We start from the raw sequence: 27,114 nt of genomic DNA on the forward strand, positions 1-27,114 counted from the left end.
TGATTTATTAGTATGTTGCTGCTGTGGGAGTAGATCAAATATTTTGTTCTATTGGTTACCTCAAGATACACTAAGGGGAAATTGCTTCTGTCTGAAATAACACAGTTGCTTTCCTGAATTGTAGTAGGCCCATGTTGTTACTACTGGGGTTTTATGAGATGCCGGTACAGTATGTTGGTTGGGATCTCCTGTGATTGGCCATTGACAACAACCCCCACGTTACAACACTGTTCTTCCAGTTGAGCTGTCAGACTTCACTCTCAACCTTTCTTTTTTCTCTCTGCTCTCTGAGAATTTGCTGCCATACTAAAAGGTTATAAGCATATCGTATTTGCTGTTCGGGAATTTGCTGTATGAGTCTGATTTAAACAAGTTTTGACGTGTCACAATGTCTCACGTTGTTTCCTTCATGAAAAATGTAGACACCACACATTGAGTTGAACGTGTTTTAATGGTGGTGTGAAAGCAGGATGTACAGTTGGCTGGAGACAGCATGAGCTTTTACGTGCAGGGTGATTAAGATAACAAATTCTCTGAAATATGTTGTCATCTCTTCTCCATTACAATTTTAAACAAACAATTTAAGTAAACTACCGTATACATGTTAGTAGTTACTGCTGGCACATACAATGCACACAGTCAAATACTAGCTCAATGAACACAGAAGGCAAGTTGAATTTTTTTGATTGGTAGTACTTAATTTTACATTACCAAGAATTTATACGTGATAAATGATAATTACACAATAATAACCATTTGGTACCAGGTACTATAGTTACTAGCCTAATTGTGTTAAATTAAGTAAATACCGGAGAAAATGCATTGATAATAAATACAAGGTAAATACAGTGACCATATATATATTTTTATATATAAACTGCTAGCACATTAGTCCCTATAGAGAAGGCACTGAGAAATGCAGGCGCAAGTGTACAAAGTGTACAAACATTTCCATGAAATTAACTGACCAGTTAAATCAAATTGTATCTGTCACATACGCTGTGTTGTATTCAACCTTACCGTGAAATGCTTACTTACAAGCCCATAACCAACAATGTAGTTCAATAAATAGAGTTAAGAAAATATTTACTAAATAAACTAAAGTAAAAAATTAAATAAAAAGTAACACAAAATAAAATAACAATAACAAGGCTGTATACCGGGGGTACCGGTACTGAGTCAGTGTGCGGGGGTACAGGTTAGTCAAGGTCATTTGTACATGTAGGTAGGGGTGAAGTGACTATGCATAGATAATAAACAGCGAGTGGAATGCTTTTGACACCTTGTAGTTGACACCTTGTAGACTCTCAAACTTGAGGCGGTTTTAAGGGCAAAAGTGGGTGCAAATATATTAGCAAGGTGTTCCTAATGTTATTGTACACCCAGTGTATATTCAGGCAACAGACATGTAAGATGAATCGAAAACATGCGGTCTCTCCTTCACTGCAGCCGAGGTGAGTAAAGACATTTAAACGTGTTAACCCTCGCAAGGCTGCAGGCCCAGACGGCATCCCCAGCCGCGCCCTCAGAGCATGCGCAGACCAGCTGGCCGGTGTGTTTACGGACATATTCAATCAATCCCTATACCAGTCTGCTGTTCCCACATGCTTCAAGAGGGCCACCATTGTTCCTGTTCCCAAGAAAGCTAAGGTAACTGAGCTAAACGACTACCGCCCCGTAGCACTCACTTCCGTCATCATGAAGTGCTTTGAGAGACTAGTCAAGGACCATATCACCTCCACCCTACCTGACACCCTAGACCCACTCCAATTTGCTTACCGCCCAAATAGGTCCACAGACGATGCAATCTCAACCACACTGCACACTGCCCTAACCCACCTGGACAAGAGGAATACCTATGTGAGAATGCTGTTCATCGACTACAGCTCGGCATTCAACACCATAGTACCCTCCAAGCTCGTCATCAAGCTCGAGACCCTGGGTCTCGACCCCGCCCTGTGCAACTGGGTACTGGACTTCCTGACGGGCCGCCCCCAGGTGGTGAGGGTAGGCAACAACATCTCCACTCCGCTGATCAACAACACGGGGGCCCCACAAGGGTGCGTTCTGAGCCCTCTCCTGTACTCCCTGTTCACCCACGACTGCGTGGCCACGCACGCCTCCAACTCAATCATCAAGTTTGCGGACGACACTACAGTGGTAGGCTTGATTACCAACAACGACAAGACAGCCTACAGGGAGGAGGTGAGGGCCCTCGGAGTGTGGTGTCAGGAAAATAACCTCACACTCAACGTCAACAAAACTAAGGAGATGATTGTGGACTTCAGGAAACAGCAGAGGGAACACCCCCCTATCCACATCGATGGAACAGTAGTGGAGAGGGTAGCAAGTTTTAAGTTCCTCGGCATACACATCACAGACAAACTGAATTGGTCCACTCACACTGACAGCGTCGTGAAGAAGGCGCAGCAGCGCCTCTTCAACCTCAGGAGGCTGAAGAAATTCGGCTTGTCACCAAAAGCACTCACAAACTTCTACAGATGCACAATCGAGAGCATCCTGGCGGGCTGTATCACCGCCTGGTACGGCAACTGCTCCGCCCTCAACCGTAAGGCTCTCCAGAGGGTAGTGAGGTCTGCACAACGCATCACCGGGGGCAAACTACCTGCCCTCCAGGACACCTACACCACCCGATGTTACAGGAAGGCCATAAAGATCATCAAGGACATCAACCACCCGAACCACTGCCTGTTCACCCCGCTATCATCCAGAAGGCGAGGTCAGTACAGGTGCATCAAAGCTGGGACCGAGAGACTGAAAAACAGCTTCTATCTCAAGGCCATCAGACTGTTAAACAGCCACCACTAACATTGAGTGGCTGCTGCCAACACACTGTCATTGACACTGACCCAACTCCAGCCACTTTAATAATGGGAATTGATGGGAAATGATGTAAATATATCACTAGCCACTTTAAACAATGCTACCTTATATAATGTTACTTACCCTACATTATTCATCTCATATGCATACGTATATACTGTACTCTACATCATCGACTGCATCCTTATGTAATACATGTATCACTAGCCACTTTAACTATGCCACTTTTGTTTACTTTGTCTACATACTCATCTCATATGTATATACTGTACTCGATACCATCTACTGTATGCTGCTCTGTACCATCACTCATTCATATATCCTTATGTACATATTCTTTATCCCCTTACACTGTGTATAAGACAGTAGTTTTGGAATTGTTAGTTAGATTACTTGTTGGTTATCACTGCATTGTCGGAACTAGAAGCACAAGCATTTCGCTACACTCGCATTAACATCTGCTAACCATGTGTATGTGACAAATAAAATTTGATTCGATTTGATTTGAATCTCACACAGATAACATCACACAATTTTGCTTAAAGTGGCACTCCAGTCTCATTTTCACCTCATTTAATACCTGATTTACTTAACAAAAGGAACATCTCAATAGGTGGTCAAGGTGAGTCATGCCATATCACGAGGGGGTGGGCCTTTCCTCTTTTGTTCTCTAATGTTCCTCTATTGTTCCTCAGGCAATGAGGGAGGGTGATGACATCACGACTTCCCATCTGACTAACTCCTTGAATGCCCTATTCCTTGAAGTTTGTAATTGTGTCTAAAAAACACAATTTTTCTCAAAACTTTTTGGTTTTACCCTTGAGTGTGTGTACTTTACTGTATTTATACTTGGGATATTACTTTTCAACAGGACATTTAAAAAATAAAATCACTGGAGGAAATGCACATTTTCATTTGCTCATGCTAATGATGAGGGGTCAACTCAAGGGTTATCTTTGCACCGCCCTGAGCTAGACACGGTTCCCAAGTCAGCCGTACAGAACTTCAACTCCACTCTTAGTGCTTTTTTGATCCACAGTGCAGGGCCTTATAACCCTAGAACCCTTGAGCTGCCCGATGGGGGCCAAAACTCTTTGATTCAGTCGCTCTCCAACTCGTCATACCTCTTCACCTTCCCCCCGCTGATACAGCGCATGCACTGGCGGTAACAGCAGACGATGCGTGACTGGCCCAGCTTGAAGGCCATGGACATGATGGCCATGCCCGTGATGATGAAGACGAAGGTGAGCATGAAGAACTTGGGGTGGTTGGGCACGATGTCACCGAAGCCAATGGTGGTGAGGGTGATGAAGCAAAAGTAGTAGGCGTCAAAGGTGTTGAACTCTGTCTCCCACAGGGGCAGGATGAGGCCTCCAAACAGGATGTAGGCAAACACCACCACCAGGATGAGGAGCAGCGGGACGTTTAGCTTGTCCATACTCTCCCCGATGCCTGTGAAGTCCCAGATGGCAAAGTCCTTGGGCAAGGGAGGCATGCTGTCAAGCTCATGGCAAGAAAGGCTCCGCACCAGTGGGCCCTGCCTGTTGAAGTTCTCCTGTGCAATGATGCAGTCAAAGATCTTTGTGTTGTTCAGCAACTGGTTGGACTTGCACTTCACAGACTGCTGGCTGTGAAGGACCTGTCGGATGTCGATGGGCTCCCGGACCACCACCTTGTGGCTGAATGTGTAGGTTCCGTCCTGGCGGTCCCCCTGGCCCCCGTCCCCTGACTTCTCTGTGTGATGGGAGGGGAACCAGCGGCCATATTGACGCAACCTGCAGAAAAGAGTGTGCAGGTGGATGTAGGCCCTGGACAGGAGCACGGCCATGAGGTCTCCCACATCTGTGATGACCAGGAGCATGAGGGGGATACCCACCATGGCATACAGGATACAGACCACCTTACCATTCAGGGTCACCGGATAGATATCTCCATAACCTGAGACAAGAAAAGAAGCAAGGTATTAATTTCTCCCTCATTACCAAATATAATATTTTGTGACAACAACAATTGAGTCTAACTTCAAATTATATTGTAAAAATGATATGTACACTACCAACATACAACAAAGACGTGTAGAAGGTTGAGATAATACATTTTTTAAAGTTGGTTTTGGATCTACAGTGCCTTGCAAAAGTATTGGCGGTTTTCCTATTTTGTTGAATTACATCCTGTAATTTAAATGGATTTGTATTTGTATTTCATGTAATGGACATACACGAAATAGGTCAAATTGGTGAAGTGAATTGAAAAAAATAACTTGTTTAAATTATTATTATTATTTTTAAACTGAAAAGTGGTGCGTGTGTATCTATTCACCCCTTTTGCTATGAAGCCCCTAAATAAGATCTGGTGCATCCAATTACCTTCAGATGTCACATAATTAGCTAAATAAAGTCCACCTGTGTGAAATCTAAGTGTCACATGATCTGTCACATGCTCATTGAAAGGCCCCAGAGTCTGCAACACCACTAAGCAAGGGGTACCACCAAGCAAGCGACACTATGAAGACGAAGGAGCTCTCCAAACAGGTCAGCGACAAAGTTGTGGAGAAGTACAGATCATGGTATCAGAAACTTTGAACATCCCACGGAGCACCATTAAATCCATTATTAAAAATGGAAAGAATATGGCAACACAACAAACCTGCCAAGAGAGGGCTGCCACCAAAACTCACAGACCGGGCAACTAGGGCATTAATCAGAGAGGCAACAAAGTGTTCAAAGGTAACCCTGAAGGAGCTGCAAAGCTCCACAGCGGAGAATGGAGTATCTAGCCATAGAACCACTTTAAGCCGTACAATCCACAGAGCTAGGCTTTACGGAAAAGTGTCCAAAAAAAAATAAGTAAACATGTTTGGTGTTCGCCAAAAGACATGTGGGAGACTCCCCAAACATATCAAAGATGGTACTCTGGTCAGATGAGACTAAAATTGAGCTTTTTGGCCATCATGGAAAACGCTATGTCTGGTGCAAACCCAACCCCTCTCATCACCCCGAGAACACCATCCCTACAGTGAAGAATGGTGGTGGCAGCATCAAGCTGTGAGGATGTTTTTCATCGGCAGGGACTGGGAAACTGGTCAGAATTGAAGGATGGCGCTAAATACAGGGAAATTCTTGAGGGAGACCTGTTTCAGTCTTCCAGAGATTTGAGACTGGGACGGAGGTTCACCTTCCAGCAGGACAATGACCATAAGCATACTGCTAAAGCAACACTCGAGTGGTTTAAGGGGAAACATTTAAATATATTGGAATGGCCTAGTCAAAGCCCAGACCTCATTCCAATTGAGAATCTGTGGTATGACTTAAAGATTGCTGTATACCAGCGGAAGCCATCCAACTTGAAGGAGCTTGAGCAGGTTTTCCTTGAAGAATGGGCAAAAATCACAGTGGCTAGATGTGCCAAGCTTATAGAGACATCCCCCAAGAGACTTGCAGCTGTAATTGCTGCAAAGGGTGGCTCTGGACTTTCTTTTGTCTTATTTCTTGTTTGTTTCACAAAACAAATATTTTGCATCTTCAAAGTGGTAGGCATGTTGTGTAAATCAAATGATACATTCCCCCCCCACAATCTATTTTAATTCCAGGTTGTAAGGCAACAAAATAGGGAAAATGCCAAGGGGGTGACTTTTGCAAGCCACTGTATTGCTGCCATCTGTTGGTCATATCTATAAGCTGCCTTTGCTGATTCTTCTCTTAGGGCATTCAGGGACATATACCTGTATGCTCATTGCGCAGGTATTGATATCATAGCCTTATTATTCAGTTCTTTCAATTACAGTCAGTGCAACATTATGCTGAAAAATTACTATGGTTAAATGGGGGAATCTGCAGTCAAACAATAACAAAGTGGAAACCCCGCCACTGTTTTGATAAAAAGCCGAGGGATAAGGCTGGAGAAATGTAACCACTCTCAAATTCACAGACATATCTCTGGAAGTGATGACTGGCCATCCATGATATACAAATGTCGTTTTAACCATGCATTGAGGCTATTCGGTGATTGTTTACAATTACATTATTTACAAGAAATGTAATAATAAAAGCTTATATGTTTGGTTCTGAGGGGGTATGACAGTTGAAGTAAGCTCAATAGGCATTTATTAGGGGTTAACAGCCCATTGTTATTCTTAGATGTGTTTTGTCCCTTGACATGGTCAAATAACTCAAGCATAGATTAGTAACTTTTTTCTAATTTGGCACACAGAAACTAGACGCCATCGGTAACTTGTTCAAAAAGAATAGCCCCAATGGCACCGCCATCATGAGCAGTCTCACTTAAATCATCATATTGGACGCCCGATTTGACAGATCTCTTAACATAGTTCAAGGAAAGCAAAGGGATTAGTTAAGAAATGGCTGAGTTATTGGTAGATCAGGAAATCAGATGTTTCATGTCCATTTAAATCCTTTGTAAATCCACTTCACAACGGCCTATCAACTTGAAACCTTTTAGAGTCATCAAATAATTACCATAATGAACCATGTTTTTGCACTGCTATCTTAAAAAACAAGGAAACTATTAACAATCCACTTCTTTGGCTATGTAATGCTAATGCTTAAAATAATCATCAAAAATCTTCTCATGTACTAAAAGTCAGATTCACTACAAATGTTGTCTTTGGGCTCATCACAATGGTCCCTAAAGAGATGGAGACAATGACATTGATGCATTCAATGATGGCCACACTATACCAGTGCTAAAATATGCTTCTCATGAACCATAGGACCAAATGACACCAAATGTGGAATCTAGGCCCATGGTACATATCTTAAAGATGCACTATGCAGAAATTGTTCCTCCATTTCCTGGTTGCTAAAATTGTAATTTTTGCCTAATTTCAAATATTGTGCAGAGAATCATTGTATGATCTAAACTGCTGTGAAATATATTTCCCATAACAAAAAATATTGTAATTTCAGCTATGTGAAACTGGTTAACAAAAACAAATGTGAAAGACGCAAAAACAAAACTTAAGAACGGGAAGCATAGAGATAGTGCACATAGAACAGATCTACCGCTTCTTAGACTTGAGTTCAATGAGAATGGCAGATCTATAACACAGATTTCTATGTGAATTTGGTCGTATTGCAGCTTTAACTTAGTTTAAGAAAAGCTAAGGGATTGGTCAAAAGATGGCTGAGCAATTGAAAAATACAAAATCAGATTTTACATGTAATTTTAAGCCACTGTAAATCCACTCCACAGTGGCCTGTCAACTTACAACGTGTCATCGCTATCATGTAATTTGGAATTGATATCTCAAAACACAAGGAAGCGATTAACAACTCATTCTTTGCATATGCAATGCTAATGCTCAAAATTATCTGCAATCATCTTCTCCTCATGAACCATATGTCAGATTCACTCCAGATTGTGTGTTGGGACTCATGATTGAACATCAAGGAAGATAGTTCCTACATGATAAAATGCTTGCTTTGATATCAAACTGATACTGTTTTCCATTCTGTCATCCTGTGAACTCTGTTAATATATTCTATTAATTTAAATTTAAAAGTAAACATTTGATGTAGCAATCGCAGATTGCCCCTTTAAAAGTACTGTTCAAAAGCAGCTGTTGGCTGACTTTTATGAGAGATAAGAAAATATATATCTGACTTACTAAAAGATATGTGCTGTCGCTGAGGGGGGTGATGCTTATTAGCGTTACTCCCATAGCATAGAATGGAAGGCATGCATGGATTACCATGCATTTTCTCTCACTTGAGAGTGTCCCTGGAGATGATAGTGCTACATCATATCACCAACTTAATAACAGTGAAATCTCTCACTATTGACACACACCATTGCCTCAACAACACATGCACAAGCTCAATAATTTACCATTTTGACTACTACGGGATAAAGAGGGGAAATAGTTGAGATGGGATCCATTGTGGCTTTTTAGTAGCTACATGAGGATACAATTGAAGTCGGAAGTTTACATACCCTTTAGCCAAATACATTTAAACTCAGTTTTTCACAATTCCTGACATTTAATCCTAGTAAAAATTCTCTGTTTTAGGTCAGTTAGGATCACCACTTTATTTTCAGAATGTGAAATGTCAGAATAATAGTAGAGAGAATGATTTATTTCAGCATTTCTTTCTTTCATTACATTCCCAGTGGCTCAGAAATGTATATACACTCAAATAGTATTTGGTAGCATTGCCTTTAAATTGTTTAACTTGAGTCAAACATTTCGGGTAGCCTTCCACAAGCTTCCCACAATAGGTTGGGTGAATTTTGGCACATTCCTCCTGACAGAGCTGGTGTAACTGAGACAGGTTTGTAGGCCTCCTTGCTCGCACACGCTTTTTCAGTTCTGCCCACAAATTTTCTGTAGGATTTAGGTCAGGGCTTTGTGATGGCCACTCCAATACCTTGACTTTGTGTCCTTAAGCCATTTTGCCATAACTTTAGAAGCATGCTTAGGGTCATTGTCCATTTGGAAGACCCATTTGTGACCAAGCTTTAACTTGACTGATGTCTTGAGATGTTGCTTCAATATATCCACATATTTTTCTTCCTCATGATGCCATCTATGTTGTGAAGTGCACCAGTCCCTCCTCCAGCAAAGCACCCCCACAACATGATGCTGCCACCACATGCTTCACGGTTGGGATGGTATTCTTTGGCTGGCAAACCTCCCCCTTTTTCCTCCAAACATAACAATGGTCATTATGGCCAACAGTTCTATTTTTGTTTAATCAGACCAGAGGACATTTCTCCAAAAAGTACAATCTTTGTCCCCATGTGCAGTTGCAAATCGTAGTCTTGCTTTTTTATGGTGGTTTTGGAGCAGTGGCTTCTTCCTTGCTGAGCGGCCTTTCAGGTTATGTTGATATAGGACTCGTTTTACTGTAGATATAGATACTTTGGTACCTGTTTCCTCCAGCATCTTCACAAGGTCCTTTGCTGTTGTTCTGGGATTGATTCGCACTTTTCGCATCATCTCTAGGAGACAGAACATGTCTCCTTCCTGAGCGGAATGATGGCTGCGAGGTCCCATGGTGTTTATACTTGTGTACTATTGTTTGTACAGATGAACGTGGTACCTTCAGGCGCTCCCAAGAATGAACCAGACTTGTGGAGGTCTACAATATTTTTCTGAGGTCTTGGCATATTTTTCAAGTTTTTCCCATGATGTCAAGAAAAGAGGCACTGAGTTTGCAGGTAAGCCTTGAAATACATCCACAGGTACACCTCCGATTGACTCAAATTATGTGAATTAGCCTATCAGAAGCTTCTAAAGCCAAGACATAATTTTCTGGAATTTTCCAAGCTGTTTAAAGGCACACTCAACTTAGTGTATGTAAACTTCTGACCAACTGGAATTGTGATACAGTGAATTATAAGTGAAATAATCTGTCTGTAAACAATTGTTGGAAAAATTATGTCATGCACAAAGTAGATGTCCTAACCGACTTGCCAAAACTATAGTTTGTTAGCAAGACATTTGTGGAGTGGTTGACAAACAAGTTTTAATCACTCCAACCTAAGTGTATGTGAACTTCTGACTTCAACTGTATATTGTGGTGATCTTGGAGACTAAAACCTAGCAAACAATACTCGTCAAGAAAGTGGAAAGAAGTATGTCTTAGGACCACTAAACTCATTTGGTGATGGGAAATGCATCTTGCTCTTTCAGTAATTTATGGACTCCCTGTTTGCCAACCAAGCTATTAGCCATTAGCCACAATAACCATGGACCACAATAACTATCATATATCAGACCTTAACAGACTTCCTAATGTATTAATGGCTCCTTAGACAATCATCCTGTTGAACGGTTTATTGCCTGCCAACTGTACAGTATACACTAAAAGTTGCCAGATTCAGAACAGTGCTAAACAAGATAGACTACCTGCTGATTAATAATGTAAATCGGTTAAGAGCGTTGGTCCACTAACCGGAAGGTTGCTAGTTCGAATCTCCAAGTCGACTAGGTGAAAAATCTGTTGGTGCCTTTGAGCAAGGCACTTAACCCTAATTGTTTCTGTAAGTCACTCTGGATAAGTGCTTCTGCTAAATGATTAAAATGTCAAATGTGCAGTTGATGGGATGGCACATTAACAATCACACCTAGGCACTTATGCTGTAGCTTCTAATGGATTTTGAGTGAAGCAAGACTGGTGGTGAAGTCAATGATCTATGTTCTCCACTAGAAGAGAGCTGAAAGAGCAGGCTAAACAATGTCTTATCTTATAACTTTAAATACTGGACATACACTACCATGTCCTCACACTCCCTCAATATAGTAGTAGTTGTCGTGTCTATGACCCCATCTGTCATTGACAGTTCAATTATTTGACTACCAAAATCAATAGGGGCCATTTGGAGATCAGGGCCCCTGGGAACATGCCCTGCATGCCCGCTCGGTATTCGGCCATGACTACTACAAGATTAGATAGCTAGCTAGACTAATTTACCAATCTAAAAATTGTTAGCTGGCATGGCTAATTTAGTGACTGTTAGTGACTGACAAAACAAGAGAAACTGCCGATGCACAAACACATTTCGACCTTGCACCTTGTGTATTCTACTATTTTAACTCTCAACAGTAAGTTGAGACCCTGACTGCCTCCCCCCCAAAAACCAACCGTTTTTTTCACTTATCCCTGTGTCCGGCCCTGCTAAACCCAATAGAAATGTTTGTTTCCTCTGGGAAATAATGGTTAGGGAGGGGGTCAGGAAACCACATTTGTTTAATATAGAATATAGAACATCTATGTATGTGCTAGATACAAGTCAATATCAACCATTTTTTTAACAATTCATTTGAAAAAGGGATTTAGGTTGGATGAATATAAATTCATACTACAGTCCAGACTTTTTGGAAAATGTTTACAAAATCGGTCGCCCTATAAATAATACTGACAACATTGTCCATGAAATGATCTAACGAGCAAAAAGGTGTAACATTTATTATACTGTATTTCCATGTAATGACAAACTATGTATCAGAAGGCTAATGTAGTCAAGTTGGCTATGGTAGGAATTACAGAGAGACAAATCACCAAAATATCATAGCTTCAATCCCTGTTGGCCAAACATGTTGTTTCATGGTTGACTGCTGGATGGATGGAGAGCAGGTCCTCAATTTTCTACCCTGATGAAGACAGCTTGGCTGTCGAAACGTTGGCAATTACATTTTTGCATCTGAGCTCCTAGAGTGTGCGGCTCTCTTTTATTTTCAAGTTTTCTACTTCGCTAGCCAGCACCTTTTTCTAAATAGGTGTGCCTTTCTTTTTCTTCTAGATTCCTCAATTTTCTACAGCCTGGTAGCATCAGTTCACTCAGTGAGCACAGCACACAGCCACTAAGACCAAAGTACATCAAGCCTCAGGCAAACAACAGCCAATGTGGTCCTATTTGTTTGTTTTTTAGGTTAATCTTTGTAAAAGATTTACATTGATATTGTACCAATACATCATATATGGTCTTCGAAATCCATGTATATGTCTTTCAAGCACGCACATTTATTTTTTACAGGAAAGCCATTGTTGCTTAGAGGCTGTCAATCTGTGAGTGACAGTAGGCTGTTTGAGATTGCGCAGATTGAAAATGTGCCAGCCTGAATGACATGGTGCGCTGTTCCAAGTTGTCAAGTGAGGGTTTGTAAGGTCATGAAAAGTCCTGGGAAGGAGTTTCATAATTGCTGGTAGTGTAATTCATTAAAGCACACTTTTAAATATGATCCATTAAAAAAGTATATATCAGCCATTATCGGAATGACCCTTCAGTGCACATCTGTGGTGTTGCGTGTGTGCCAGTGCAACATGCCAATGCGAGTGGGCCATTGCCCGAGGAGAGAGAGCAAGGGCGCCGCCAGGGATTTTGGGCCCCATGAAAAGATATCACATTGAGCCCCACCACCACAGGCCACACCAACCCTGCGCAATTGTTGTAACCACACACCTCCAGAACCCAATCGACCCATTCAAAGCTTTAAATAACTCCACCATTGCAGGCTTGCAACTCTCTTGTAGTCCAATATATACTGTACGATATTTGACAGTGAGCTGTGAAAATATAACACTGTGCAGACATGCATACAGTGGAATTCACTATTTGATGCAAGACTGATACCCTCTATAAGAAATGTGCTAAATGCCATCTTTTACAGTCTAAATGTAATTTAATGGGAAAATTCTCTTAACATGAATGAATAACTTAAAATAAATATAACTTAAATATACATGAACCTCTTCAATTTAAATAAATTAACATTATCATCTATAGAATGATATAACAAACAAAATAATAAAATCAGAAGCAGATTTTTGAACTAAGTATATATACCAACTAGACAATAAGCAGCTGTAAAAGTGGATATGGGAAATGGAAAACAAAATGGAAATAGAAATAAAAAGGCCTGATGGTAGCGCTAGAGGAAAGGTCAAGTGGTCACCAAATCAATAGGTTTCTTCCACTTGTGGTCTTGATTGTGTACAACGAATTTTATGACAATCCAGCCATTACTTTGAGATATATATTTTCCTCAGTCTGTTCTCAGTCTTGTTCTCAGCCTGTGGGCATCATGTGTGTAGTGATCCAATATCCATAACCATGCCATTTACCAGTTATCATTGGCCCTTGCTCAGTCTTACTCACCAAAAGCCTGGCGTTGAGCCTTCTTGCTAGCAAAGTCACTGGTCAAGTCTTTGAAGTCCAGCTTTCTAGCTAACTGACTTTCAGTGGGCGGCATGGCAAGACTGCAATGCCTGTCCTGGGACATAGCAGACCTCAAATAGTTGATCAGTTTTAGCTTACTGAAAGCTCTCTTGCCATCAGCAAGTCACAGGCAGTTTGCAAAATATACATAAAGCAATGCACACTTCTCCAAAAATGCTTTGCAGCTGCATCTTACAAATTGCATTCAGGAGACAAAGAGGGGACAAGTTAGGGGGGAAAGTGGCAGCGTATACAGTGTTCAGGTGTCTTACTGCATTTTGAAACTCAGGTGTAAGATCTCTGGAATACTTCATGATCAGTGGTTGGCACACAGAAGGGACTTTATCCTCACTAATCTGCCCAACTTTCAGGACAGCAGAAATTTCTTCTACAATTTTTGCAGTGGTGTGGAACCTAGTGTTCAAGTCACTTATGATGTTGTCCATAGCAGTAAAACACACTGTGTTCCGAAACACCGTTGCTGCACTGCCCTGAGCCGTCTCCTCTTGAGAGGTCTCATCATGGAATCTCTTCCTTTTCCTCTGGCAGCTGTGTTCTGTGCTAAATTGAGGTGGGACATCCATTTGCGTAGCAATCAGTGTTGCCTCAGACAGGAGAGACTCCCATCCATCTCTAAGAGCCTGCATCTTAGAGATGGGGCGGCAGGGTAGCCTAGTGGTTAGAGTGTTGAACTTGTAACCAGAAGGTTGCAAGTTCAAACCCCCAAGCTGACAAGGTACAAATCTGTCGTTCTGCCCCTGAACAGGCAGTTTACCCACTGTTCCTAGGCCATCATTGAAAATAAGAATTTGTTCTTAACTGACTTGCCTGGTTAAATCAAATAAAAAAGGCTCTGATATTGGCTGTGTCAAGTGAGATTTTTCCTGACTGAACAATCACATTCCTGTCCTCAATGCATTGCAATACCTGCAATTATGCCAACTGACATGTCATTCAACACAATGCTGCCCACCTCCTTCTTCAGTTGGGAGTAGGGCTGGTTCAGGGGTATGGGGATTGGGAGACAGGGCTGCTGAGCCTGAAGCTGCATCTGTTGGGCCTGGCACCAGGCAGGGGCAACTTATTTAGTATGAATAGCTTGCTAAAAGTTTGCCTGCATTGATTAAATGTTGGCTAAAAGAGGAGCGAAATGTAAACACTCAGAATTTTCTGTGAAGATATTAAGTAACTAATGTTAGGGGAGCAATAGTAGCCTATTTCTCTATGAACTAAGCTAACAGGTTAATTTCCATCACTCACAGACTACACCTACCTTCCTTTGTGAAAAATGTTGTCACATACTGTCGCCCTTTCTTTTCTCTCTCCTGCCTTTCTTTTCTTTCTTTTAGTTTTTGGAAGCCAGATGCTCCACCGGCACTCCTCACTTGCAATTCACTGGCAAGTACCGTTTGCACCTGGTTTGGGGGCAGGACCGAACCATCTCATGTAAATAGAGGGGGGGTGGGGCAATACAGGAGAAGCCCCTGACTGCAGTGTGCAGTTCAGGGTTTAGCTCAATGTGGGCGGAGTCAAACGTGTTTAACCTGAACCCTTCCCGCCTCCTTCAAGGTCAGCCAAATTGAGGTTCACGTCGAAGGTATCAACGTCAACGAATCTTAATCGAACCTAACCAACATGGATAAAAATATAAGCCATGGAAGTAAGTGAGTATAATGTACTTTGTAATATTCATGTTTTTCCATTGCAGTGGTATATTTTTATATAACCAACTACCGCACCGATGTTAGAATAGCATTAATTAGCACCCATTTGCACTTGAGCTAGCTAATTATCAATATCACCCTTTTGCACGTGAGCTAGCTAATTGCTTACAATGAGGGAACCTTATTTGGAGTAATTTGCCTACCTGAGCAGTAAGCCTAGGTTTACATGTACAGTTATGTAATCTATTTGATCATTGCTTTTCTGTGTTTCTTCAATGTATGCTGTGTTGTGTTTGGCTGGATCAAAATGTGTATCGTTGATGCCGACAGCCATTCCCAGTTATACATAGCGAGTCTACATGATATCACCTGGTCCCAACATACATGGCAAGTCAAGAAAAGTCATTGTAACTTGTCCACACTGCAAACTTGGGGGGGGGGGAATTCTCATCACTTGTGGATATGTTTTTTGGGATTCCCATCCGATTGTGTGATTTTCTTTTTCAAAGGAAATCATGCAGTAAATTAGGTGATGGTGGTGCAAGTTCTCCTGCAGAACTTTCCCATGTCATAAGTCTTAAACATTATAAAAACTTTTCATTTGCATCCTTAAAATCACTTGTTTCACTGTAGCCAGACTGACCTGAATATATTTTCATATTGAATGTATGTCATTCACTCACTAAGGTCTGAAGAAGAGAGATTGAAAAAGTCGGCGAAAACAAAATCCACTACAGGTAGGAGATGTCATATGATGAGTGGGATCGTCTTAAACCAATGTTTTAAAGACTTACCCCCCCCCCCCTCCAATATATTTCAGGACGATGTAGAACCCCCCCCCCCCCAAGAAGTCACAGCATGTCACGTCAGCATCTAGCTCTGCAGGATCGGGTACTGTATAGGCTACTAGCTAAAGTAAGGTGCATTCTTGTACACACATCCCGAGAGGTTCCCTTACATTACTTAATGACCACAATCTGTTTTCTTTCTAGACGATACTGAAAACAAAATATATGGCGAACTGGGTATGTAGTCTACTGTGTGTAATGATGAAGGCTTGATGCAAGGCAAGATATAATAGTTGTGATGCCTTGTTGAGTAGTTAGAGATATCACTGAAAACCCCTTTAGTAATAGTGGCTTTTGTTTGCATGTCGGAAGTTTTCATACACCTTAGCCAAATACATTTAAACTCAGTTTTTCACAATTCTTGACATTTAATCCTAGTGAAAATTCCCTGTCTTAGGTCAGTTAAGATCACCACTTTATTTTAAGAATGTGAAATGTTAGAATAATAGTAGAGTGATTTATTTCAGCATTTCTTTCTTTCATCACATTCACAGTGTGTTAGAAGTTTACATACACTCAATTAGTATTTGGTAGCAGTGCCATTAAATTGTTTAACTTGGGTCATTGTCCATCTGGAAGACCCATTTGTGACCAAGCTTTAACTTCCTGACTGATGTCTTGAGATGTTGCTTCAATATATCCACATGTTTTTCTTCCTCATGATGCCATCTATGTTGTGAAGTGCACCAGTCCCTCCTCCAGCAAAGCACCCCCACAACATGATGCTGCCACCACATGCTTCACGGTTGGGATGGTGTTCTTCGGCTTGCAAGCCACCCCCTTTTTCCTCCAAACGTAACGATGGTCATTATGGCCAAACAGTTCTATTTTTGTTTCATCAGACCAGAGGACATTTCTCCAAAAACTATGATCTTTGTCCCCATGAGCAGTTGCAAACCGTAGTCTGGCTTTTTTATGGCGGTTTTGGAGCAGTGGCTTCTTCCTTGCTGAGCGGGCTTTCAGGTTATGTCGATATAGGACTCATTTTACTGTGGATATAGATAATTTTGTACCTGTTTCCACCAGCATCTTCACAAGGTCCTTTGCTGCCGTTCTGGGATTGATTTGCACTTTTCGCAACAACGTACGTTCATCTCTAGGAGCCAGAATGCGTCTCCTTCCTGAGCAGTATAACAGCTGTTTGGTCCCATGGTGTTTATACTTGCGTACTATTGTTTGTAAAGATGAACGTCGTACCTTCAGGCATTTGGAAATTTCTCCCAAGGATGAACCAGACTTGTGGAGGTCTACAATTTGGCTGATTTCTTTTGATTTTCCTATGATGTCAAGCAACGAGGCACTGAGTTTGAAGGTAGGCCTTGAAATACATCCACAGGTACACCTCCAATTGACTCAAATGATGTAAATTAGCCTATCAGAAGCTTCTAAATCCATGACATCATTTTCTGGAATTTTCCAAGCTGTTTAAAGCACAAACTTAGTGTATGTAAACTTCTGACCCACTGGAATTGTGATACAGTGAAATAATCTGTCTGTAAACAATTGTTTGAAAAATTACTTGTTTCATGCACAAAGTAGATGTCCTAACCGATTTGCCAGAACTATAGTTTAACAAGAAATTTGTAGAGTGGTTGAAAAACAAGTTTTGATGACTCAAACCTAAGTGTATGTAAACTTCCGACTTCAGCTGTATATATGCTCAATTAAACAATTTAATTATAAAGTTAACATTTATCAACACAATTTTAACAGTACACAAGTCTGTTGTTCACTGCAACAATATCAGTAGCTTGTCTCAAATATAGCATGAAGCAAAAAGTGTTACAACACGTGCTGGTACCACTTCATTTAATATTTCTTACGATCTTCAAAAATTAAATACGTTTGTATTCTACATGTGCTTTGCACAAACGTGTATGTTTGTATTCAGTGTGACTGTCAAACCTGAGATGGACAAAAAAAAGTGTGTGTGTGGGGGGGGGGGGGGGTTGAATGTGGGCGGAGTCAAACGTTTGACTACGCCCACATTGAGCCCTTCCCTGACATTTGACTCCGCCCACATTGAGCCCCGCCCCGAATTGCAACCTGCAGTCAGGGGTACTTGTAATCCAAAGGCTCTTTGGATGTTCTTGCTTGCTTTTCTTGTTTTTGCCAAAACAAGAAAAGAAAACCGTACATTTTAAATGAAATATAATTTTAATGATAGGTTAATAATTTAATATTGAAAAAAATGTACCAAATGTTTTAGGGCCCCTGTCAGTCACAGGCCCTTTGAGTCATCCTAACTTTCCCCCCATACAGCGCACCTTAAAGAGAGTGCGACATTCCAGCAGCAGGTATAATGTATTGTAGCAGGCTCAGTGGTGTGGGGTTTCCATGTCACCAAGTTCAATAACAAAACATGCACCAGTGCAAATTGGTAGTTTATTAGGGATTTTGGTACACTGGGGAAGAGGGGGTGATCCTCACACTCGGGTCCTCAGCTAATCTGATCTAGTACACAAGGGAGGTAGTCTGACAGTCCAGGTCACAACGGGTATTCTCACAGATATTGCTCTCTCTTCTCCCACTCTTCATAATGCACTATCACTGGCAAACATGGTTACAGACCCAACAACATTATATAGGATCCTCTCCTCATGAAGAAAGGAGCATGAGCTAATTATTTAGCATGTGCTAATTATAGTACACAAAACAATTAAATCATTCCAACATTGTCTTAAATTATGAATAAGATACTAATGAGAGAGACCTATATAACAGTGGAGGCTGCTGAGGGGAGGATGGCCCATAATAATGTCTGGAATGGAGTCTAATGGCTGCAATGGAGTGAATGAAATGGTATCAAACAATGTGTTTGCTACCATTCAATTAATTCCAGCCATTCTTTTTGAACCGTCCTCCTCTCAGCAGACTCCACTGCTGTTTAAGCAATAAATCAATTGAGATGTACAAACTATGGCATAAGGGAACGCTGAGCTGATAGGAGGCAAGTTGTAATTTTGAAGAAGACAATGAGCGAGTAGTCAATATAACTATTTGTTCAGCACTTTTGAAATGTACAGTGACAGAATTCAGAACATGGGATGTTCTTACAGTATTCTCCGTGTACACCACGTCAGAACCGTAGGATAAATAATAGGGATACAAAGCAGACAATGAAAGCTCCTACAATATTCAATGATGATATTTCCCTAAAAACAGGCTATAGGCTACATGTGCACCACCAAGTCAGAACAGTAGTCTAAGAGGGAGATGGGACAAATTCTTAGTGAGACAAATGGGCTACTAACAGCGTACTACACAACATAAACTTAGTATTACTTTCTTAGCTACTGTATACATATATCCCTGGCATATTACATAATTTATGGCGCAGTTTACAAGGCATATTTTTGGACTCAGCATTGTTGTGCTGTGCTCATTTGAACGTGGTGCTGCAGTCCGTCTTGTGGGCAAACTTTGTCCTCTAACTTTGTCATCTCAGTCTGGCATTTTCTGGATTTATGGTGCTTTCAAGACAACTGGGAACTCAAAAGTAAACAAGGTCGAATCATGATGTCAGTGATCTTCAGGTCAGCTTTCTAGAAAGAGGCCTGAGTTCCCGACTTGGAATTCTGAGTTGGATGACCGTTCAAAACATATTTTTCCAGTCCAAGTTAATTTTTTTCCCAGTTGTCTTGAATGCACTGAATTCTGAGATTTCCGAGTTTCCAGTTGTTTTGAATGCAGCAGAAGTCATGCTGGATTGACAGCATGGCCAATGTATTCAATCTTTTCTGGCCCATGGTGTTGCATGTGAATGTTGATCCTTTTAAGCTTTGAAAAATGACCCTTTCAGAGATATGTTTTAAATCCTTAAAGCCATACTTAGCCCACACACCCTCACCATTGAATAGCAGGCAGGGGAAGCAACATAGTGATTGCTTTGTGACGCTTGCAGTTAGCTATTGATTCCTTCCAAACCACTCATTGATGAATTTGTGTAATGTTTCAAAAATATGAACGCATAATGTTAAAGTGATGGTTCTATAATTCATGAGCTGAAATTAAAGATCCAAGATAAAAGATCCCAGAAATGTTCAATACGCACAAAAAGCTTATTTCTCTCAGATTTTGTGCACCAATTTGTTTACATCCATGTTAGTGAGCATTTCTCCTTTGTCAAGATAATCCATCCACTTGACAAGTGTGACATATCAAGAAGCTGATTAAACAGCATGATCATTATACAGGTGCACCTTGTGCTGGGGAAAATAAAAGGCCATTCTAAAATGTGCAGTTTTGTCAGACAACCCAATGCCGAAGATGTCTCAAGTTTTGAGGGAGTGTGCAACAAACACAAATGTATTTGATCTATGGCAATTTTAATACTGAGGCCCATTGTTTCAGCATGATAATGCATGGCCCCATGTCACAAGGATCTGTACACAATTCCTGGAAGCTTAAAATATCCAAGTTCTTCCATGGCCTGCATACTCACCAGACATGTCACCCATTGAGCATGTTTAGGATGCTCTGGATCAGCGTGTACAACAGCGTGTTCCAGTTCCCGCCAATATCCAGCAACTTCGCACTGCCATAGAAGAGTGGTGCAACATTCCACAGTCCACAATCAACAGCCTGATCAACTAACTCTATGCAAAGAATATGTGTGGCGCTGCATGAGGCAAATGGTGGTCACACCAGATACTGACTAGTTTTCTGATCCACGCCCCTACCTTTTTTTAAGGTATCTGTGACCAACAGATGCGTGTTTGTATTCCCAGTCATGTGAAATCCTAGATTAGGGCCTATTGAATGTATTTAAATTGACTTATTTCCACATATGAACTGTATCTCAGTAAAATCTTTGAAATTGTTGCATGTTGCATTTATATTTTTGTTCAGTATGTAATTTCTCTTCATATGACAAGGATGGAAAAGGAATTACCAGTAGATTGTCAACATAATTCATGATGATGAGTCCTTGTCAAGCTTGCTAGCTACAATTGTGAAAGTATGATGTTAGCATGATTCTTCCAGTTAAAGCTACTGTAGATATAAAGTTATTTGATGCTAAATGACTTAAATGTAATGTAAATGTAATTTGATGTAATTTTATCTGAGGCCAATTACTTTGACTCTTCTTGGATAGACACTTCTAATGTAAATATATGGCAGCACCCAAGGGGGCATGAACTGGCTAGCTCACCTGGTGATTCGGCGGTGACGTGATCTCTCCACTTAGCCAATCACGGCGCATCTAGAGAAGATTACCAATGCCTACGCTATGTATTATAGCTGGCTGCCCCCACCACAGAAAGCACTGAGCTAGGCTGAAACACCTTCATTTTGGAGCTGCCTTACTCAAGAAAGAGACTGTTTTTGTGTTTTTAAACTCAATGTTTTTGAATATTTATTTTTTTACATTGTTTGCAAACTGATATGTGACACGAAATAATGAAAAAATAACTTGCAAAACAGGCACTAAAAAAATAGACGGGTTGCAACTGCTGCAATGCAGGACTGTTTAAAATGCTGCTTTAAAAAGGCTTCTGAAGTTTGTAATTTGTACTTTTCAATTTTGTACTTGATTTCCCCATATGAAAAATTTATCAACTCCTACAAAAATGTCCATTATTTATAATTATCCACACAATAATTCACATTTCCTATTTCCTAGTAGCAAATTAAAATCCTACACCTGCACACCAGTATTGTAGTATAGGCCTAAAGTGTTGTCTTAATTGGGAATATTTTGTGTTTGTTCTGCATGTCTTTTGAAATGTAACTTATGTTTGTGCATTAGATTACTTACCCACGGTTGTGAATACAGTACAGCAGAAGAACATGGATGCATCATATGTCCATCGCTCTGGACGTTGAAGCCATATGGACTTGAACCCCCTGTTGATTTCTTTCTCTAGTTCTTTTACCAAATCTTGTTCTTGAGTAGAATTGCTGGACGAATTAACTGCAAGTAAAATGCTATTATTTGAATAAAAGTAGCCTACACTTAAAAAACAAAACACATTTACACCACATTTTCACCCCATCTTATAAAGACTTTACAACTCACACGTACTACAAAAACAAAATGTATACTGGTGTTATCAACATAGATCTAGCTTTCTGGTATTTCACTTTACCTGGATAATTCTGAATTGTGCGCACCAGTTCACCCAAAAACTCACGATATTCCCGTTCTGTTTTGTACACACGTCCTCCCTCTATGTACCAGAATAGCACCGCTCCCAAGGCTGCATATCCGACGAGTGAAAGTATGAGAAAAACGTGAGGAAACAGCTTCCATAGATTCCACTTTATTGACTTCTCTATCGAACTTCGTGCCTTTCCCTCTGCCACCGACATCTTCCAGTCTCTGAAGAGCTATTGTATCGCAATTCCAAATTATCTCTCCACGGCAAGGCTGTCAAGACGGTCTGACGGCAAGAAGCGCAGGACCTGGCCACCCCTCTGCATTAAGCAAATCCTCACTCAAAGTCCCCCAGGAGACAAGTGCTATTGACTCCAACGAATTATCCCTCCATTTGTAGTCTAACCATCCACAGACACGGCAGAAAGATGTCTCTTGGAAGGCATCCAACAATTAAGATGCATCTTAATGCATCTTCATATCAGGATGAAACTCCACAAAAGAGGACATTATTTGTTTGGTACTTGATTTCACATTAAAGCCTCCTAAACTGGATAACTGATTAAAATGGAAATTGCATTAACACAATTTGATCTTGTCCCCTTGTCTTTTTGTACATATTTATTGTACAAAGTGTAACAGCCGTTGTTGGTGGAAGAAGGTAAGGACCAATGCGCAGCGTGGTAAGTGTCCATATTGATAATTTATTATCATGAGGAGAACACTAAACAAAATAACAAAGAAGAATGAAACGAAACAGTCCTGTCTGGTGTAGACACAAAACAGAAAACAATCACCCACCACTCAAGGGTGAAAACAGGCTACCTAAGTATGATTCTCAATCAGGGACAACGATTGACAGCTGCCTCTAATTGAGAACCATACCAGGCCAAACACAGAAATACCAAATCATAGAAAAATGAACATAGACAACCCACGCCCTGACCATCCTAAAACAAAGACGAAACAAAATAACTAAGGTCAGAACGTGACACAAAGAGCCTGCTGTGAGGCAAGAAAGATGCAACTCTTTAAATGTTTGAATTTTGCTTTAAATGTATTTCTTGTTTAATCCAACGAATCACGTTAAAAGGAGCACAATGTCAGACGGTCCATTTAAAGTCTTTTCAGACTGTTGCCATGATCCAAATAGGTGAAAGTCTGACAGTGGCAATTGTTAAGGGGGAGTCAACTCAGGGAGGATGTTTTAGGCTCTCAAGCTAAGTTTTGCATCATGTGAGCGTGGTTCACCGAAACACGTGACGAAACTAACCTACCAGGTTGTCCAATTTTGTGAGAGTGGCAATAAAGAACCTTCTGTGCCAGGTGCATCAAAGCTGGGACCGAGAGATTGAAAAACAGCTTCTATCTCAAGGCCATCAGGCTGCTAAACAGCAATCACTAACTCAGAGAGACTGCTGCCCACATTGAGACCCAAGCACTGGACACTTTAATAAATGGATCACTAGTCACTTTAAACAATGCCACTTTAATAATGTTTACATATCTTACATTACTCATATCACATGTATATACTGTACTCTATGCTACTGCACCTTGCCTATGCCGCTCGGCCATCGCTCATCCATAAACTTATATGTGCATATTCTCATTCACCCCTTTAGATTTTTGTGTATTAGGTAGTTGTTGGGAATTGTTAGATTATTTGTTAGATATTACTGCACTGTTGAACTAGAAGCACAAGCATTTCACTACACTCGCATTAACATCTGCTAACCATGTATTACGTTCCCCAGGTTCTGTGTTGTTTTGGGTTTGTTTGTGTATATGTGTGTATTTCAGGAAATGGTTTCCTGGATTCGAAGCAGCTGATTGGTCTGCCCCATGACGATTGGAGGTCTGATCCCGCCCTCTTGTCCGGGGATACAGCTGTCTAAAATTACAGACTCCTGCAGCTTGAAAAGCCAGTGTTCCTTTGTTAGAAAATGAGCTTCTTGGAAATCCTGTGTTGGTTGTTGCTCAGAGGTTTTGTAAAGTATTTTGTAGCTGCTATTTCTGAGGTATGTGTGTGCGCCAATAGGACTGTGTTTTTGATTATTAAAGTTGTTCACTTTAAGTTTATTATTCTGTTTCATTTGTTTCCAGGGGTGGAAGGGGAAGGCACCTTGGGAGTGTTTAAGCAAGAGTCCTGCAGGCATACATATACAGTGGGGCAAAAAAGTATTAGTCAGCCACCAATTGTGCAAGTTCTCCCACTTAAAAAGATGAGAGTGGCCTGCAATTTTCATAGGTACACTTCCACTATGACATACAAAATTAGAGAAAAAAATCCAGAAAATCACATTGTAGGATTTTTAATTAATGTATTTGCAAATTATGGTGGAAAGTGAGTATTTGGTCACCTACAAACAAGCAAGATTTCTGGCTCTCACAGACCTGTAACTTCTTCTTTAAGAGGCTCCTCTGTCCTCCACTCGGTACCTGTATTAATGCACCTGTTTGAACTTGTTATCAGTATAAAAGACACCTGTCCACAACCTCAAACAGTCACACTCCAAACTCTACTATGGACAAGACCAAAGAGCTGTCAAAGGACACCAGAAACAAAATTGTAGACCTGCACCAGGCTGGGAAGACTGAATCTGCAATAGGTAAGCAGCTTGGTTTGAAGAAATCAACTGTGGGAGCAATTATTAGGAAATGGAGGACATACAAGACCACTGATAATCTCCCTCGATCTGGGGCTCCACGCAAGATCTCACCCCGTGGCGTCAAAATTATCACAAGAAAAGTGAGCAAAAATCCCAGAACCACACGGGGGGACCTAGTGAATGACCTGCAGAGAGCTGGGACCAAAGTAACAAAGCCTACCATCAGTAACACACTACACCACCAGGGTCTCAAATCCTGCAGTGCCAGACGTGTCCCCCTGCTTAAGCCAGTACATGTCCAGGCCCATCTGAAGTTTGCTAGAGAGCATTTGGATGATCCAGAAGAAGATTGGGAGAATGTCATATGGTCAGATGAAACCAAAATATAACTTTTTGGTAAAAACTCTACTCGTCGTGTTTGGAGGACAAAGAATGCTGAGTTGCATCCAAAGAACACCATACCTACTGTGAAGCATGGGGGTGGAAACATCATGCTTTGGGGCTGTTTTTCTGCAAAGGGACCAGGACGACTAATCCGTGTAAAGGAAAGAATGAATGGGGCCATGTAGCGTGAGATTGAGTGAAAACCTCCTTCCATCAGCAAGGGCATTGAAGATGAAACATGGCTGGGTCTTTCAGCATGACAATGACCCCAAATGCACCGCCCGGACAATGAAGGAGTGACATCGTAAGAAGCATTTCAAGGTCCTGGAGTGGCCTAGCCAGTCTCCAGATCTCAACCCCATAGAAAATCTTTGGAGGGAGTTGAAAGTCCGTGTTGCCCAGCAACAGCCACAAAACATCACTGCTCTAGAGGAGATCTGCATGGAGGAATGGGCCAAAATACCAGCAACAGTGTGTGAAAACCTTGTGAAGACTTACAGAAAACGTTTGACCTCTGTCATTGCCAACAAAGGGTATATAACGAAGTATTGAGAAACTTTTGTTATTGACCAAATACTTATTTTCCACCATAATTTGCAAATTAATTAATTAAAAATCCTACAATGTGATTTTCTGGATTTTTTTTTCTCATTTTGTCTGTCATAGTTGAAGTGTACCTATGATAAAAATGACAGGCCTCTCTCATCTTTTTAAGTGGGAGAACTTGCACAATTGGTGGCTGACTAAATACTTTTTTGCCCCACTGTACCCGTAGTATGTACTCTGTCTATGCATACTAGGTAAGACCTGGGCAGACCACCCCCTGTAGTTTGGTTAGTGTGCCAGGTGGTGTTAGGTGGGTAGGCAGGTAAGGTAGGAGAGAGGACTCTAACTTTAACTTGATTTGCTTTCGTTCCGTCCAGACCCTTTTCCCCACATTACCGTGTTAAGGGAATAAATTCCCAGTAAACGGTAATATTCTCTGCCTCTGTCATCCTTACCAGCACCTACAATCACATATCTCTTTCACACCACGGGGAGTTGAGTGTAGCAGGGTGTTGCGTTCCCTCCTCCAAGAGGCGTAGGTAACACATGCGTATGGGAACAATAACACTTGTTTTGATCAGCAACTGGTCTGCAGCCTCCCTTTTGTAGGCCCGCAGACCAATTTAAACAAAGCCTTTTTTAAACTCAGTTGGTCTCAACTTACTGTTGAGTTAGAATAATAGAATACACAAGGTGCAATTTTGAAATGTGGTTGTGCATCAGTAGTCACTCAATTTGCCCATGTCAGCAATTTATTTTTAGATTGGTAAATTAGTCTAGCGGCCAGCTATCTAAACTTGTAGTAAGCATGGTCGAATTACCGACCGGGGTGGGGCCCACTAATCATCAGTTATATTAAAAACTGCAAATATTTGCCTCCACCCTATGGTAAAATGTGTAGAATTGCAGGATATTAGCTGTAAAATAGCACATTCTTTCTGCCCTACGGCAAAATGAGTAGAACTGCATGAAATTAGTTATAAACTTTTAATATGTTCTCTAAGCCCCGTTGTGCAGAATTGCAGGAAATTAACTTTAAAATGTAAATCTTTTCTCTTCACTGTCACAAGGAAGGAGGCTAAAATGTTTTGCTCGCAAGGTGGGGAGAGTATGGATGTGGGCATACAGACCCATGAGCCACTGCGGCCCCTAATTCTGAGTTTTTGTTTGTTTGTTGCTTGTCCTAATTATGAGGGCCTTTGTTGCTGCCCTATGCGCCAGCCAGCGCATAGGGCAGTGAGTATGGGTACGAGCCAACAAGGGGTTCATTCTCAGACTACTTTTTCTCTTCTTTACCCCAACTGGCTTTAATTATGGGCAGGTGGGACGGTAGCGTCCCACCTCGCCAACATCTGGTGAAATTGCAGAGCGCAAAATTCAAATTATAGAAATATTTAATGTTCATGAAACAAGTATTATACATCAAAATAAATCTT

At 41.1% G+C, this 27,114-nt stretch overlaps 1 protein-coding gene across 1 annotated transcript; it reads right to left on the minus strand.

Moving 5' to 3' along the window:
• Nucleotides 1-3,936: 3,936 nt before the first annotated feature.
• Nucleotides 3,937-22,397, minus strand: LOC115113872 (potassium channel subfamily K member 18-like). Its single transcript, XM_065012812.1, has 3 exons — nucleotides 22,129-22,397; nucleotides 21,798-21,953; nucleotides 3,937-4,782 (listed from the first exon to the last, which is right to left on the minus strand). Exons 1-3 carry the CDS (start codon nucleotides 22,349-22,351, stop codon nucleotides 3,944-3,946), a joined length of 1,218 nt encoding a protein of 405 aa, XP_064868884.1. The 5' UTR covers nucleotides 22,352-22,397; the 3' UTR covers nucleotides 3,937-3,943.
• Between the last annotated feature and the right edge of the window lie 4,717 nt (nucleotides 22,398-27,114).

Source organism: Oncorhynchus nerka, linkage group LG28, assembly GCF_034236695.1.
Source record: "Oncorhynchus nerka isolate Pitt River linkage group LG28, Oner_Uvic_2.0, whole genome shotgun sequence".
Lineage (NCBI taxonomy): Eukaryota > Metazoa > Chordata > Actinopteri > Salmoniformes > Salmonidae > Oncorhynchus > Oncorhynchus nerka.

Bases quoted from the DNA above. Each gene is read 5' to 3' on its own strand.
- LOC115113872 (XM_065012812.1), bottom strand. From the start codon at position 22,351: ATGTCGGTGGCAGAGGGAAAGGCACGAAGTTCGATAGAGAAGTCAATA. The intron at 21,954-22,128 runs GTAAAGTGAAAT...TTTTACTTGCAG, and splicing joins CACAATTCAGAATTATCCAG to TTAATTCGTCCAGCAATTCT. The intron at 4,783-21,797 runs GTAAGTAATCTA...TTCTTGTCTCAG, and splicing joins TACTGTATTCACAACCGTGG to GTTATGGAGATATCTATCCG.